Below are 14,300 nucleotides of genomic sequence, written 5' to 3' on the forward strand. Positions count from 1 at the left end.
AAATTCTGAGTACAAGTACACCCCGCAATTTACTTGCGCAAATTAATGCAAGTCACTGCGAGAAGCCTAAGCCATAGAAAATAATTGCATTATTCAATAATTGCCAAGGTCACGCAGAACGACATCAATCGCTAGGATCTGGATTTCTCTCGAAGCTCAAAATCTCACTCAAGAGTCGGCTGACAGTACGACACAAAGAAAGAAAAGGACAGGGCGCAAGCAAACACACATACACGTGTAGAGACAAATCCAAAATCCATGTATAGCTATATTGCCAGTGCGATCTGTAGTTGTCACTTCGGCATAAAGCGATAATCGCTAGAATATGATTTTCTCGTAACCTGACATTTCCCGTTCGAGCACGATCGAGACTCATTTAATAAAAAGGATCGAATCTTACGTTCAAGTATTCGGTTCAAGTGAACTTTGATGAGTTTATAATGCCCGATACAGACTCTCAGATATTTATTCAAATAATAAGGATCTCCTATAATGCATCTAGTCTGCCATTTGGAGGTAGATACCCCAAACTCGAGGCGTGAAAAATGACAGCTAGAACATTGGAAAATTCCCCTCCAGTATTCTTCCAGGCTATTTATTTTTCCGTGAAGTTATCAGTGCTGAAGTAATCAATAAACGTATAAAATGTATCGGACAGTCCGTGTCTGTGACGATAGTATGTCTTGTGATTGAGTCGTAAACCTGTTACTGGCCTTGGTAGACCAATTTTCATATATATTAGTCAGATAATATGTCTGATATATATATTATCAGATTAGTTAGATAGTATGTCTTGTGATTGAGATGTAAACCTGTTACTGGTCTTGGTAGGCTAATTTTCAGGACGTGATATCTTATTTCCTAGTGCATGATCCGTCAGAAACAGACCTACTAAGACATTTCGTGAATATCTAGTTTCTCCCAGTACTTGTCTTTGCTGGAAAATGTCATTCGTTTCGAAAAATACCGAATGGAAGTTTCATACGATTTCCTCGCTTCTGACAAATGAAGAAATTACTGACTCACGTTTTTTAGGGCCTTAATAAGACAATTACGAAATTTCTTACATGCTTTATAACCTTCTGAAGACGTTTAATTTGTTTTGTATACTCTCGAATAGAAAAATATCCAACATTTATATAAACTTTCCTTAGTAAACGTGCAAACTGCTTTTAACCAAAAAGAAACCGGATACAAAGTTTAAATTCATTTCAAGAGTGATAATCATCTTTATGTAATCTTACGTGTACCTATGAACATGCGAATCGGACACTACGTTTATGTTTTCTCTATTTTATCGTTTTGTCCTATACAATCCAATATGTTGTTTGTTTTACCTTCTTTACAATTTATATAGTAGCGATGGAAAATTGGATATTTTTTTATCGGTAATAAATTGTATATGATATTAAAAAATCTATTTTAAACTGATCTCCATATATATCTCTAATTTTAATTTGGTAGAGTTAAGATGGTTTTCCATGAATCAAAAATTAAGTTTATAGATATAAGAATGGCTCGAAGCTCTACCGAGTTTCTTAATATCATTTATGTTTAGACCAAAATTAAGTTGCACCGTCTTTCTATTTTTACAGAAGGTATATCGCTCAATTTTCATCAACATTCGTTGAAGATTTGTTCAACATTTGGAAGACTTTTTTTAAGAGAAAAAAAAACAGGACAAAACGTTTTCAAAAATGTAGCACGTACTTAAAATGATCATCTTCCAAAAATTTCTGTAACTCCTCGATGTAGCGGACGCTATTTAAGTACCGCTGAACATCGGGTAGTGGAACTATTCCTGTGTACTCGCTAGCTTGGAATACCGCTACTCTATTCAATACTGTGTCCATTTTTAAAGTCCTCTGATGATTGTCGCTGTTCTGAAACAGAAATATACTTTTGCACAACATTGCAGACGTTACATTTCTTACGACATAACCCGCTCCGTTCACACGTGTCGCTTGAATCGTTTCAAACATAATTACCTTTGAGGCGGGGTGAGCCATATCAATATATACAAGATCGGTAAGAAACAAGCCCAAGTATGGAATGCATGGAAGTTTAAGGGACTCGATGTGTTCTCGAAGATTCATCCAATTGTTCTTGTCACTGAACACTTCTGCGAGCTTATCAAAGGTTCCCTTATCCTTCTTCGAGAGGTATGACCATGTTTTATTTAATCTAGGAGTTATATCATTTTTATGACTAAGTTTAATGAATGCACTCAGAATTCAAAACTAAGAGCACAATTGATCAGATAATAAACTAATCCCAGTTACTACGTAAATAATATTTTTAACACTCTGCATGTAATGCGAATATTTGACAATTCACTACGTACCTATATATCGAAGCACTTTGCATTCCAGATATAACTGCAAATAGTGAGTGCAAATTGTTTAGGTCGTAAAGTTTCTTCGCTATTCTAACAAAGTGAGCCAAGATCTCTGCTCGTTGCTTTGGTGTAGGAGCATTTAGAATTTCTTGGACAGTCCAAAAACTGACCTAAAACAAATATAAGTTTGGCCAACTGTAGTAATTAAGTACAACGTTTTCCTTAATATTGAGCACAGAAAATTAACATTTTCATTTCTTTGAAACAAAATTTTTGTTTCCCCAATTTTTTAAAGAATTCTGAATATACCGAGTGCACATACTTTACAAACCCGCGAAAACTCTCTCATCGGAACATTGCATTGCAAGACAATATGAATAAATATGATGTGTGGTTGTTAAATTATACTAATATACAGTATTTGCTAAAAAGATCATTAAACTTAATATTCAAGAAATTTCACAATAAATATAAACTCTCTTTTACTCCTCTAAATATGCATTACAATGCATATTCTGTAACAATAGCGGTCAATATCTAACATATCCTGGACAATACAAAGATAATTGCCCTGTCTGAATTAACTGGACAATACTTTCGTTAGAAACATAAAAGTTCAACATGAAAAGCATATTGTTAACAAATGCATACGCTGATTTAAAAACACTGCTTATACTTTGTTAAGATTTCCTCATCAATCTTTAAAGATTATATTTTCTGAAATTTTTTTATATTGTCTAGACTGGTATCATAACCTAAGTAATTTCCTGCACACATTATTAACAATTTACTCCAATGTATATAAACATTTAATGTTATACTAACATGATTAAATCTTCTTGTGAAACCGACTACATTCGGCGCTACTATGAGCTTATTTTTCTTGTTCCATGAGCAACTCGATAATTCTTCTGGACGAATCGATCTAAATGCTGGTAAGTCCAATAACGTCAGCTGAGTCGCCAAATCTTCCGCTGGAATATTTGTAGCAACCATTGTGCTAGACGGCGACGTATTGCTGTTGCATCGTCCTGGTAGAGAATTAGATTTGCATGCAGCTGAACTTCTAAAGAAAAATAAAACACCGTTATAGGATAAGGTATGGTAAGGTCATTACTTCTCTAGGCCTTTAACATTTTATGATGTGAGTTTACTCCTTTATTAACAGATATAAATAAATTATAATTCCAAGCTATTCTCAATAATGAAAGCACTACACACTAAGTGAAACAGTACTTAATTACTTTTAATTCATGTTACCGACATCTTGGTTTTTGTTTTTCTACGTTAATGCAAGAAAATCTTTAATGTTCCGATATGCACTATCATGAAACATTCCAATCATTCATTGATTGGACAAATTTCATCCAATTGGTCAGTACTTTAACTCGTACCAAATTTACCATATAAAATGAACAAGGTGAGTCAAAGAAAAATGCAAAATAAAAAAAAACACAGCATACATTTAAATCAACCTGAATAATCATATTTTTATTTAATTACATAATTCTGCTAATTAAAAACTGACATTTCCATTTCATAAATGAATGTTTAAATATTTCCCAAAAGGTTACTCAAATTTAAAAAAATAGGAAAAAATAGAGATGTTCGTAAACTCACATAGTAAAGACACATTTTCATGCTTTTAATGAAATTGAAACTTATCAAAATGTTGCTGCAACTTTATACATACAATTTTCATATTTAAACTCATAAACAACTTTACTTATTTATTTATTTAGATAACTTTTGTAACTCGCTAAAAAAGTCTTTGCGTGCTGAAATGGATATTTGTAATTAACGTTTGCACTTACACATTTAAATATGGTGAAAGAGAAATTCTTGGTGTCATCGAATTTATAACTGAATAAATAATGCATAATCCATCAATGGTTTTAAACTTACATTAAAATCATTTAAAATACGGAACAACTCAAAATTATAAAAAAGAAATGGTTACTAAACAATTAATTTTTAAATGACATTACAGATATTGAATGTACCTGAATTTGTATAATTCTTAAGGTATTAATGTATTACAAACCCATAATTATCGTATCCACTATCGACAACGGATGGAATTAATTCAGAATATTTCCTGTGTGTTTTATATTTTTCCCGATTCTCCTTGCCACTCTTAGGACCTTTCTCCCCTTCATTCGCGTCATCTGACAATAAAAGACCACTGAGAGAGTTTCGGTCAGGGTATGACTTATCTTGGCAATCCAGGGATCCATACTTTAAAAAACAAAATGATTAATCAATTGTTTTAATTTAACAATTAAGATTAATGAACAGGCATTGGAATATGCATAGAAGATAAGTATTATAAAATAAGTTCCCTACAAATCTAGAAATATTAACCCATTTTCCATAATCCATACAGCATATAAAAATAATGTAAATTCATACAATATTTATGATCTTTACAATTATTAACACATTCAATGTTATATTGATTATCAGTAACCTCGAGTCACTTTATGTCAGCATGCAAGTCAGCGGCAGAAAATCTTTTAACAACCTTTTATAGTTTGTAATGAGAAAAGCTAAGACTGTGAGAAACAAAATCAAAATTAAATATATACCTCAGATAATCGCAAAGCAGCAATCGATTCGGTAGACAAATCACTTGGCATAGAGGTATAACGTGCGTCAGCCATGAGGCCAAGACGCTTAACGAACGCATCACACCTATTATCGGTCCACCGGACACAACCCTGCCGCATCCATACACTAAACGAACTGCATATACGATCTGGAAACAGAATCTACGTTTAAAATACTGTAAAACAGATAAATCTGTGACAACTAGGAAAAAAGGGCGTGCAGGCATGAATTAGACCTATTTATATCTTTTAAATACCTAAAAAAATAATATTATTAAGCAGGAAGCAAGTACCATTATTTATAATTATAATTCATGTATTCACAGAAATAATCACAGATTAACATAATTGTTATTATCACTCTCAAAATTAAGTTGTTAGATAATATTGATAATTAAACTTTATAGCTCTATCTTTAACCAATATAGTCCTATATTTTTTATACATTATCGACGAATATAATTATACATATATGCACATTGCAATAATCTGGCACTGAATAATCTTTTATGTTCAAATAGAAAACTATATATAAAGTATATTAGGACACTCTTGCTATTAAGTAATCCTTATTATCACTCTCAGATATAAATCAAATATTATATCATTCCATAATATAATATACATTCACTTAATAACAATTAATTTATCCATTAACATATGCTTCATTTCCTATATGTTAATAAAGAAAATATAAAGAAACCATGCTTCCTGTGATTTCATTTTACATTCACGAATCTCATCCAATGCCCAAGGTCAAATTCTATCAATAACCTCTTGAATCTCCAACTACATGTCTGATAATTAACATGGATGTAGTCGGTTCAAACTGATACAAAACGCAAGCCACAACTTTCTCCTACATAAATGTCATAGCTTACAATTCATGACAAATTTTATTATCAAAAAATGTCTTAATAAACACAAAAATAGTTCAAATACTTTTTTGTTAATCTAATGATAAATTTAATAATACTGTGCTCGCCTTTAGCATTTTACAAACATTCTTATGTTATCTATTATAAATTTTGTAGCACTCATTCCAAAATTATAAACATAAGAGGAGCTCATATATGTTATACAAGATTTTTCGACAACTTTAAAACATAAAACCACCAAATTTTCATATCCTATGAATTTTCTTGAAAGAATAAAATCCATAAATGTTAATTAAAAAATAAGCAAAAGTAAACATTCACACAACAATTAAAAAGTAATATTAATTTTAATTAATATTTTGAATATGCAATAGAGTAACTTTAAGTGCACTCTTTCAATTAATATGTAACGCAATCATGTACGTAGTAAGCTGTATATTGATTACTGAGCATGATCAGAATAGCATATGTTAAAATATAATTCATGTAATTAGAAAAATAACTTTACCCTTTAGATCTTTAATGGACTTTCGCGCAAACATTCTGCAAGAGCCATTCACTTAATGTGAAAGAGAATAACACAGAAGTAAATTACAAAGCAAGTGATTATTGAATTCATTTTAATATTTAACCAAACATCCAAGCTGAGTGCCAGTAAATTAATTTCATATATATTGTTATTCATCAAATGTTTATATAACAATATAAAAATAAAGTATCAGTACATTCATGAAAAAAGCCTACCATCCAGTTATTCTTATTAATTAAGATTACAAATTGTTGTTTCAGATATAGACCGAAGCATTAAAGAGTTATGAATGTAATTCCCAACTAAGTACAACTACTGAACTAAATGAAACTGCTTTTATTAATAAACAATGCGATAAATGATATTTATTCTTAAAAGAGTATAATACAAATCGTTATGTTTAACAATAACCTATATAAATCGCTTTACGTCAGTCATTTCATTAAACAGTACTGCAAGGTCGACTACGATACCCCCATTTCTTCGCTACAGAAAATGTCTTATCTAATAAACCACATAGGCTCAGTGTACACCGATCACTTAATATAAGTACTAAATGTGTAGTTTTATGAAATTCTCAATGCAACAATGGTGTACCAAGATAGTACATCACGCATTTTGAGTGTACCATATGAAGTTAACACAATCGTTTATCCTGACAATTTAATAAATCCATACCTTTAGTACGTGGACCAAATGATTACTGTAAACTAAGCCATACCATTGCCATTTGTTTCCAGGATACTTTAAAGATGGACAAAACTAAACGTACATGGAATGTCGTATTGCAGCACCATGCCAGTCGTCCACTTACAAAATATTTCAATGAGCAGTACACTTGTCTAAACTGTTGAATAGTGATATTCTTGAGGATAAAATACATGCTAAACTGGACATAATATAAGAAAAAGACACAGGAAAGACCCAAATGATAACAAACTGAAAACTGCAGATTAACGTATCGAATACAATGTTAAGGAAGCCGAACAACACTTAACCTCTCAAACATTCCACCAATGTAAATACACTCATATAGACTCAATCGTCTACATATTCCCGTTCACGAAACGTTTATATATTGATATATACGTCACATTTTTGTACGTTAAAAAGTGAAGTGCGTTTTGTATCATTTCTCTTCACTCTATAGGTTAAGAATTCGGATTTGCCTGCCAGGGTCGAGTTGAATCAATTACCTCCTTAACCTCTTAATTGCGATGACAACGCCCGGACTTTTCCCGAAGACGAAAGGGAAGAAGTACGTACTGGAAATGCCCCTTCTCGAATCAATCGGAACGAAACAAATTTTAGTATCTCACGAAAATCACTGCCCTCTTAGGTTACACTTCCGTTGGAGCTCAAGATACAAATAAACATTAAAAACCAGCCGAAAGTCGAAGCGCGGGTTTACCTGAAAGAGACCGAACGGCGAAGATTTCCGTGTTCTTTCGGATCGCCCACGGCGAAAATCTCTTAAAAATGCACCGATCGTTTACGCACTACATAACCCACTCACAAACGAATACCAGCGGGCAAAAAACAAAACTGAAGAGCTTATTTTCTCGCAGCGGCTGCTCCGTGCGGGAGTCGGGTATTTTTATCCAGCGCTTTGAATATGGCTATTTTTCTTTAACAGACTTAAGTCACACTCTTCGGCACTTGATGGCACTAGTGGAAACAACCTGTAAAGCCGATATTTCATTAGCACTACAGCGACAGACGACGTAACGCGAATAAGAGATTCTGATTGCCTGCAGAGAGGACTAGAGTTCTAAATCCAGTAAGTTACGTCAGAAACGAAGAGAAATTCCCGGTAACTTATCGGTAATTTCTCCAAAGCCTTTTTTATCGAGAAATTATGAGAATTTGAATTTTTCAACAGAGCAAACGAGAGGTTTCGATTAGCTATAGAGAAACATCGTAGAGAGGAATTTCCGTTGTACGTTCTCCGTAGCCAATGAAAACCTCCCATTCGCTTCGTCGCAGAATGAAATATCAGTTCGTTTGAAACAAATCGCATGGAATTTTCCGTAAAGTTGTAGATACGTGAATATTTTTAGCTGGAGGTAAATACGACAATAGTAATTATTACTCTTTAGCTTGAACTTTGAAGTTGATTGAAAAAAAAAAAGTTATTTAAACGAAGAAACCTAAAGTATAAATAACAAAATTAACGTTCTCTTAAATTCTCAACGTTCCCGGTAACTTACGGTATGTTTCACAGTTACCTTCTCCAATTTAATGTTACCGAGAATTTTCGAACTCTATTCTCGGGTCGGTAAGTAGTGTTTGAATCAGACGCGGAATAGGGATCTTGTCCATGGAAGTGCGGAACAATTTCGATACTTGGCCAGTAGGCGGCAGCAGCGAAACTACGGGAATGGGTACTCTACTACGTACTCTTTGCGAATACTCTTTGGTTTCCGGGTTTTGGTCCTAGACAACGCGTTGCTTTCACACTATAAATTAAAAAGCGGGATCTTTATTGGGTGGGTTTGCACTTAATGTTGGTGTTTCTGTAACAAGTTTAAATATTGTAAATTATACGTTAATTTTTCTGAAGTGTGCTTCCCAACCTAAGAATAAGAAACGTTTTATATCGTAGATCGTAAAAATGTCAGAAGATAAGAAGGTAATATATTTTAACCTCGAAATCAGTGTTGTTTCGGAATTTCGAATGTTTAAATATATAAATACTGTTTATTCTATACAGGAGACGAAGTCGGAATCAGAACACATAAACCTTAAAGTTCTGGGCCAAGATAATGCTGTAGTTCAATTTAAAATAAAGAAACATACACCACTGCGAAAGTTGATGAATGCGTACTGTGATCGTGTAGTAAGTTATCTGCAAATCTTAGTAATCCACCTTTTAAGATTTGCATTAATTAAAAGTTTACGAACATTTGATAACAATGTTTCTGTTAAACTTGTTTATAGATATCTTATCTGAATGTTTTTCATTTACTTCTGATGATTATTTCTTTTATAAATGAGTAAGAAGTTATTTGAGAAGTCTAAACAATCAGAGAACGAGAAAAAACAATTGTTTTATTCACAGTTGTTATACATTGTCATTAAAGTGATAAACACGTGTATAGTTTTCGAGTGTTTTAAATCGAGCTTGTAATACTCATTGTTTTCATTGACTATCAGCAACTTCAATCAAATATATCCAGACCTCGTATTAGATTTCCCACTCTTAAACTTTCAGTAAGTAGAATAGCTTTAACTGTGAGTGAGTGGTTGGATCACATGGTATATTTATTTACCCCTTCTACTGCAAAGAAAAATAGCACATACATGGTTTAAGGTTCTATTGGGTCCAATATTTACATGTACACAATGTGCACTAGTTTGTGCGGTTGATTCACAAAGTACATTCGAGTTTACCCCTTTAACAGCAATGCGAGGTCTAGATATCTATGGTTTAAGATCAGCACAGTGTTTAGGGTTAATACATGCATTTATTATATGCGAATGGCTGAGGCAAGTACATTTGAAAATGATAGATTTATTACTGTGATTTTCAATATCTACTGTGTAATTTTGTTACGCTGTGAACAAAGGAGTTATAAAACTATATTATTCATTATCATTTTTAATGACAAGATATAATACATTTTTCCAGTGTATAAAAGAATGAGTTAAATCTGTAATAAGATTAAATGCAATGAGTAAATTGTTTCAAAATATTTCTATGTATTTATGATAATTGAATATGAATAGCTTTTGTCTGGAAGGTTTCACCCTTTGCGGACGAGAGGCGACTCTCAGTCGCCCGAAAGCCTTTATAATGGAAAAGTCTTGTCCGCAAAGGGTTAATGTGTATACTTTCGATGGATTTACATTTGTAAATATTTTTATTTAATTAACATAAAGTATGAAAAATAAATATTACTCAACTTATAAATGGTTTCTCTCTTTGCTTTTTACAAAGTATACTATATTGGAATAAAAATTAAAACATTAAAAGCCAGGTGAATACTGTTGATTTAGATTAAATAAAGAATTAAATATTGACATAATGTTAGATGGGTTTATTTTCAATTAGTGTAGTAAATATTCTTTTTAAACCTTTAGTTAATCCCATTAATTTGTATTAAATTAACATTTATTAACATAATTCTTTAACGTTATCGTGGTATTAATTTAATCTTTAATCTTTAATCTTTAATCAAAAAAATTCCATATTTGCCTTAAAATTACCCAAAACAACTTCATAAAAAGAACTGCTAGAAAGTACATTCGTACATTAACTTTAACATCTTCTAAGAGTTCTTTAATGATGATACATGTCTGTAGGAGGAACATTTTAAAATGGACAATTAACAGTGTACAACTTGCTTCATTATTTGTGTAAATAATTCTCAGTGCAAATGATCGGAAAATGTGGGTACTCGCTGCTGAAAATATCCTATTTTTATTTCCTCAATTGAATGGATTCAAGTAAAGTCCTGGGGATCTTGCTTTGTACATTTTTTTGCACTTTGAACTGCTGCAATGTTTTTGTTCTACAACACTGATGAACTATGATATACGTAAAATGTACAAATGAAAAAGCTGTATTAATAAATCCAATAATAGAGGAATACAAATGCATTTATGGTTAACCATAAAACATGCATGTAAAAAAACTTCGGTGAACATGCACTTGGGTTAGAATGACCAGATAAAATTTCAAATTGCTATATCTTTTCCAATATTCCATGGATTTTAACCCCAAAAATATTTCTTTATGTTTCTAGTTCAACACTAAATTATTAAAAGTGCGTTTTAAGCAAATTAATAATTGTTAAACACAAAAACGTTAGGCAACTGTCTTTTTAAAAACGTGAAAAAATTATTTTCATTGAATTTTTATAAATCGCAAAAATTACTTACAAGAACTTTAAATAACAATTTTAGAATCCGGTCGTTTACAAAATATAATTATGTAAGGCATTGAATATTACTAATATTCGAATGAACGTTTTATGAAAAATTAATGGATGTTTTATATTACTTAACGTGAAATATATCAATTAATTTGTACTTCGGAATTCTCATGATTTTCAATGTTATGCAGGCGATATATCAGTAAATGGTTTCATATTTACTGACTTTGTTGAGACATCTTGTTTGACATATGTCTATAACAAATTACAATAACAATGTATACAATATTGTTACTACAACTGTTTACCAAGCATCTTCATTATAACGACAAATGTCTGTCGACGGCAGCAATGTCATGTAGCATTCGATGTTTAAATTATGCAAGTGGTCTGTGTCCCTCTGAATTGTCCTGTATTGTAATTCCATTTGTTGGTTCCGTACATACAAATATTGATTCGAAAATACTCAAAACATCACGTATTACAAAAATAATGTCTGTACGTACGAGAAAATACATTCAGCAGTTGGAAATTAAAAAAACTTAATTCATAGTAACTCAAAACACTTTGATTAACCCGCATGTGAGTCACAGGAACCATTTTGAAAAATTAATTTGCTTCCTGCTGCACTACTTGAAAACAACCAACGGTTATAACGGTACAGATTCTTAGTACAGTTGAAATATTTTTCCTCCCCTCGGTCTGGGACCTTGTAACGGAAATGACAAAAGAGAAAAAACATTAGAGGATTATTTTGATCCACGGGCGGGTACTAGGATTAAATACTGGGTATAATAATAGAAAAAAGTATCGAATTGATTTATTAATAAAAATACAGAACATGAAAATTTCAGGATTTTCCACAAGAGTCCGAAACATAAAACTTATAAATTGTTTTAGGGCTTGGCGATAGCAGCAGTAAGGTTTCGATTTGACGGCCAACCAATTAATGAAATTGACACACCAACGTCATTAGAGATGGAGGAAGGAGATACCATAGAAGTTTATCAACAACAAACGGGAGGATTATGTTGAAAAATGATTCAGTTATTATCTTCTGGTTTAAGAATGAACTAAGTGAATACATTTCTTTTCAGTGTGATAACCTACACTTTCACAAGTTTACATTGTTTCGATATTATTTAAATATACTTAATAAATTAATTGGGATAAATTTGGATTGGCAGACTTTGAGCAAAAATGTAACATGTACATAGAAACATAATCTACATGAGGTACAGTGGATCAGGCTCGGTAACCAATATTATTTATTATTATTAATATTGCCAACACAGTAAGAACATCATAAACATTCCTTAATTACCGATTATTGTTAACTCTAGACCTCATGTATCATTTTTTCCAGTCTGAAGTGAATGGTCAATAGCAAATTCATAATTTCATTGAAGTTTAGTTGATAAAACACCCATTTAATGAATAAAAATTCTCAGTGCAGGAACGAAGCTTGAAACCTGTTAGGGTGGGTTTATACCCCGCTCATGAGTTTGAGGGTTGAATATCTTACTCATCTGATTATTCTTTCACACATGTGCGGAGGAATAATGCCCCCTGGCGTACATGAATTCTCTTTTTACAAATATTCTGCTACCAGTGTTGATAGAAGGTTCATTGTTTCAGGTTGAGGAATAAGTTTCCGCCGTTTTTAACGTAATGTAACGTAATTAAAACGGCGGGAACTTATTCCTCAGCTAATATTTGGGGGAATGACCCACGTTCAATGTTTCGCACCCAGAAACATTACAATTCGTTTCATCAAGGCAGACTGATAAAGTGAAACGTCAACTCATTGATAACAACGGACGCTGTCATTCCCAGAAACCACAAATTTAAGAAACAACTTGGACCGTGGTAGCATAAAATCTGTAAGACATTCATGTTAGCCAGTATACATAAAGTTTGCATTTGTTTTATTTGTGTTCTTAGTCTTCAGTTTTTCTCACTCAGTCCTATATTTTTACGTTAGTGAACTCCTCGTTAACCCTTGACTGGCAAGGTAGATATTTGCAACGTGAGTGGTTAGAGGAGGGTACAATTAAGTCAATTTATGATATTTTATGATAACGAGGGAGAGAGAAAGAGAGTAATAAAATATTGAATAATATAAATATTAAATTGTATCTTTTGATAAACAAAAATATGTATTGTTGTACTTACATTTTCCCGTAATTCAGTTTTTACTATCGTGAAGTCTAGAATGTTATATTGCACAAAGTTACATAGAAATGTATAAACTATATCGAATATCGTCATTTCAATTTTTACTTCACCAGTCAAGGATTAATTGCCGACTCTTATAAATCAAGAAATATAACATCTCAAATATACTCGTGTCTTTTTTTTTTACACCGAAGGTGCTCTTTTTGGGATGTGCCTGTTGGAAATGTCTTTAAAAGAATCTAAAACGTATTCAAGGGTTGAAAATCATAACAGTATGTCATTGATTTACTCGAATGATTCTTTGTCGCTTTGTCACAATAATTGATGGTTTACAAGCCGTGCCACTTAAACGTAGTAGTACCTTATATTGGCATTTGCAAACCTTTGTACGTCAGATTATAAGGTCTACGATGTAAAGGTTTTGAACCTCTCGAAATAAAATAAAAGTTTTTATATACCTTTGTTGTTCATGTACAATAACCTACGATGAATATCACCTGATTCGGTTTTGAATAAAAACATTAGAACAACTGCGAAAACCATTTCTATTTATGTATTTCAGTCCCAGGCTACAAGGAATTCTTAAATACGGAGGTATTAATTCTTATGGGTTTAACAAGCCCAAATTTGGCGTCAGAACTCGGTGGCGTTTTACGCGTACGTATACAACGCATGTAAGTGTATTTTTGGCGCGAAACTCTACCGAGTTTCCTGATTATTTGAATTTCGCAGATTTAAGGTGAAATGAAACACGTCGAGGAACTTGGTCAACGTCGATAAAGAAGATTTTTCTAAATGCCTACGTTGACGACGTTCGTTTTTATATTGACAGCTGTGTCGAATTATATTGGATATTGTACCAAATGGCGTACACCATATGTCGTTTCCGTA

General features: G+C 32.3%; 2 protein-coding genes across 4 annotated transcripts in view; one reads left to right on the plus strand and one right to left on the minus strand.

Moving 5' to 3' along the window:
- The window catches only part of LOC105696175 (ras-specific guanine nucleotide-releasing factor RalGPS1), a 29,092-nt gene extending 21,127 nt beyond the window's left edge, over positions 1 to 7,965 (minus strand). Inside the window, exons 1-8 of one of the 3 annotated variants that reach the window (XM_023432906.1) lie at positions 7,766 to 7,965; positions 7,551 to 7,631; positions 4,927 to 5,096; positions 4,383 to 4,576; positions 3,164 to 3,404; positions 2,345 to 2,508; positions 1,989 to 2,184; positions 1,711 to 1,883 (exon numbers count right to left, since the gene is read on the minus strand). In XM_023432906.1, the coding sequence (XP_023288674.1) occupies positions 1,711 to 1,883; positions 1,989 to 2,184; positions 2,345 to 2,508; positions 3,164 to 3,404; positions 4,383 to 4,576; positions 4,927 to 5,067 (1,109 nt within the window). In that variant the 5' untranslated portion in view covers positions 5,068 to 5,096; positions 7,551 to 7,631; positions 7,766 to 7,965. The other 2 variants (XM_023432907.1, XM_012418415.2) reach the window with 2 other exon arrangements.
- An 828-nt stretch (positions 7,966 to 8,793) lies between these two features.
- LOC105696165 (small ubiquitin-related modifier 3-like) lies at positions 8,794 to 13,866 on the plus strand. Its single transcript, XM_012418403.1, has 3 exons — positions 8,794 to 8,986; positions 9,068 to 9,193; positions 12,132 to 13,866. Exons 1-3 carry the CDS (start codon positions 8,969 to 8,971, stop codon positions 12,264 to 12,266), a joined length of 279 nt encoding a protein of 92 aa, XP_012273826.1. The 5' UTR covers positions 8,794 to 8,968; the 3' UTR covers positions 12,267 to 13,866.
- Positions 13,867 to 14,300: the final 434 nt, after the last annotated feature.

Source organism: Orussus abietinus, unplaced genomic scaffold (genome assembly GCF_000612105.2).
Source record: "Orussus abietinus isolate OABI.00-Male unplaced genomic scaffold, Oabi_2.0 scaffold136, whole genome shotgun sequence".
NCBI classification, from domain to species: domain Eukaryota; kingdom Metazoa; phylum Arthropoda; class Insecta; order Hymenoptera; family Orussidae; genus Orussus; species Orussus abietinus.

Bases quoted from the DNA above. Each gene is read 5' to 3' on its own strand.
- LOC105696165 (XM_012418403.1), top strand. The intron at 9,194-12,131 runs GTAAGTTATCTG...AAATTGTTTTAG, and splicing joins ATGCGTACTGTGATCGTGTA to GGCTTGGCGATAGCAGCAGT.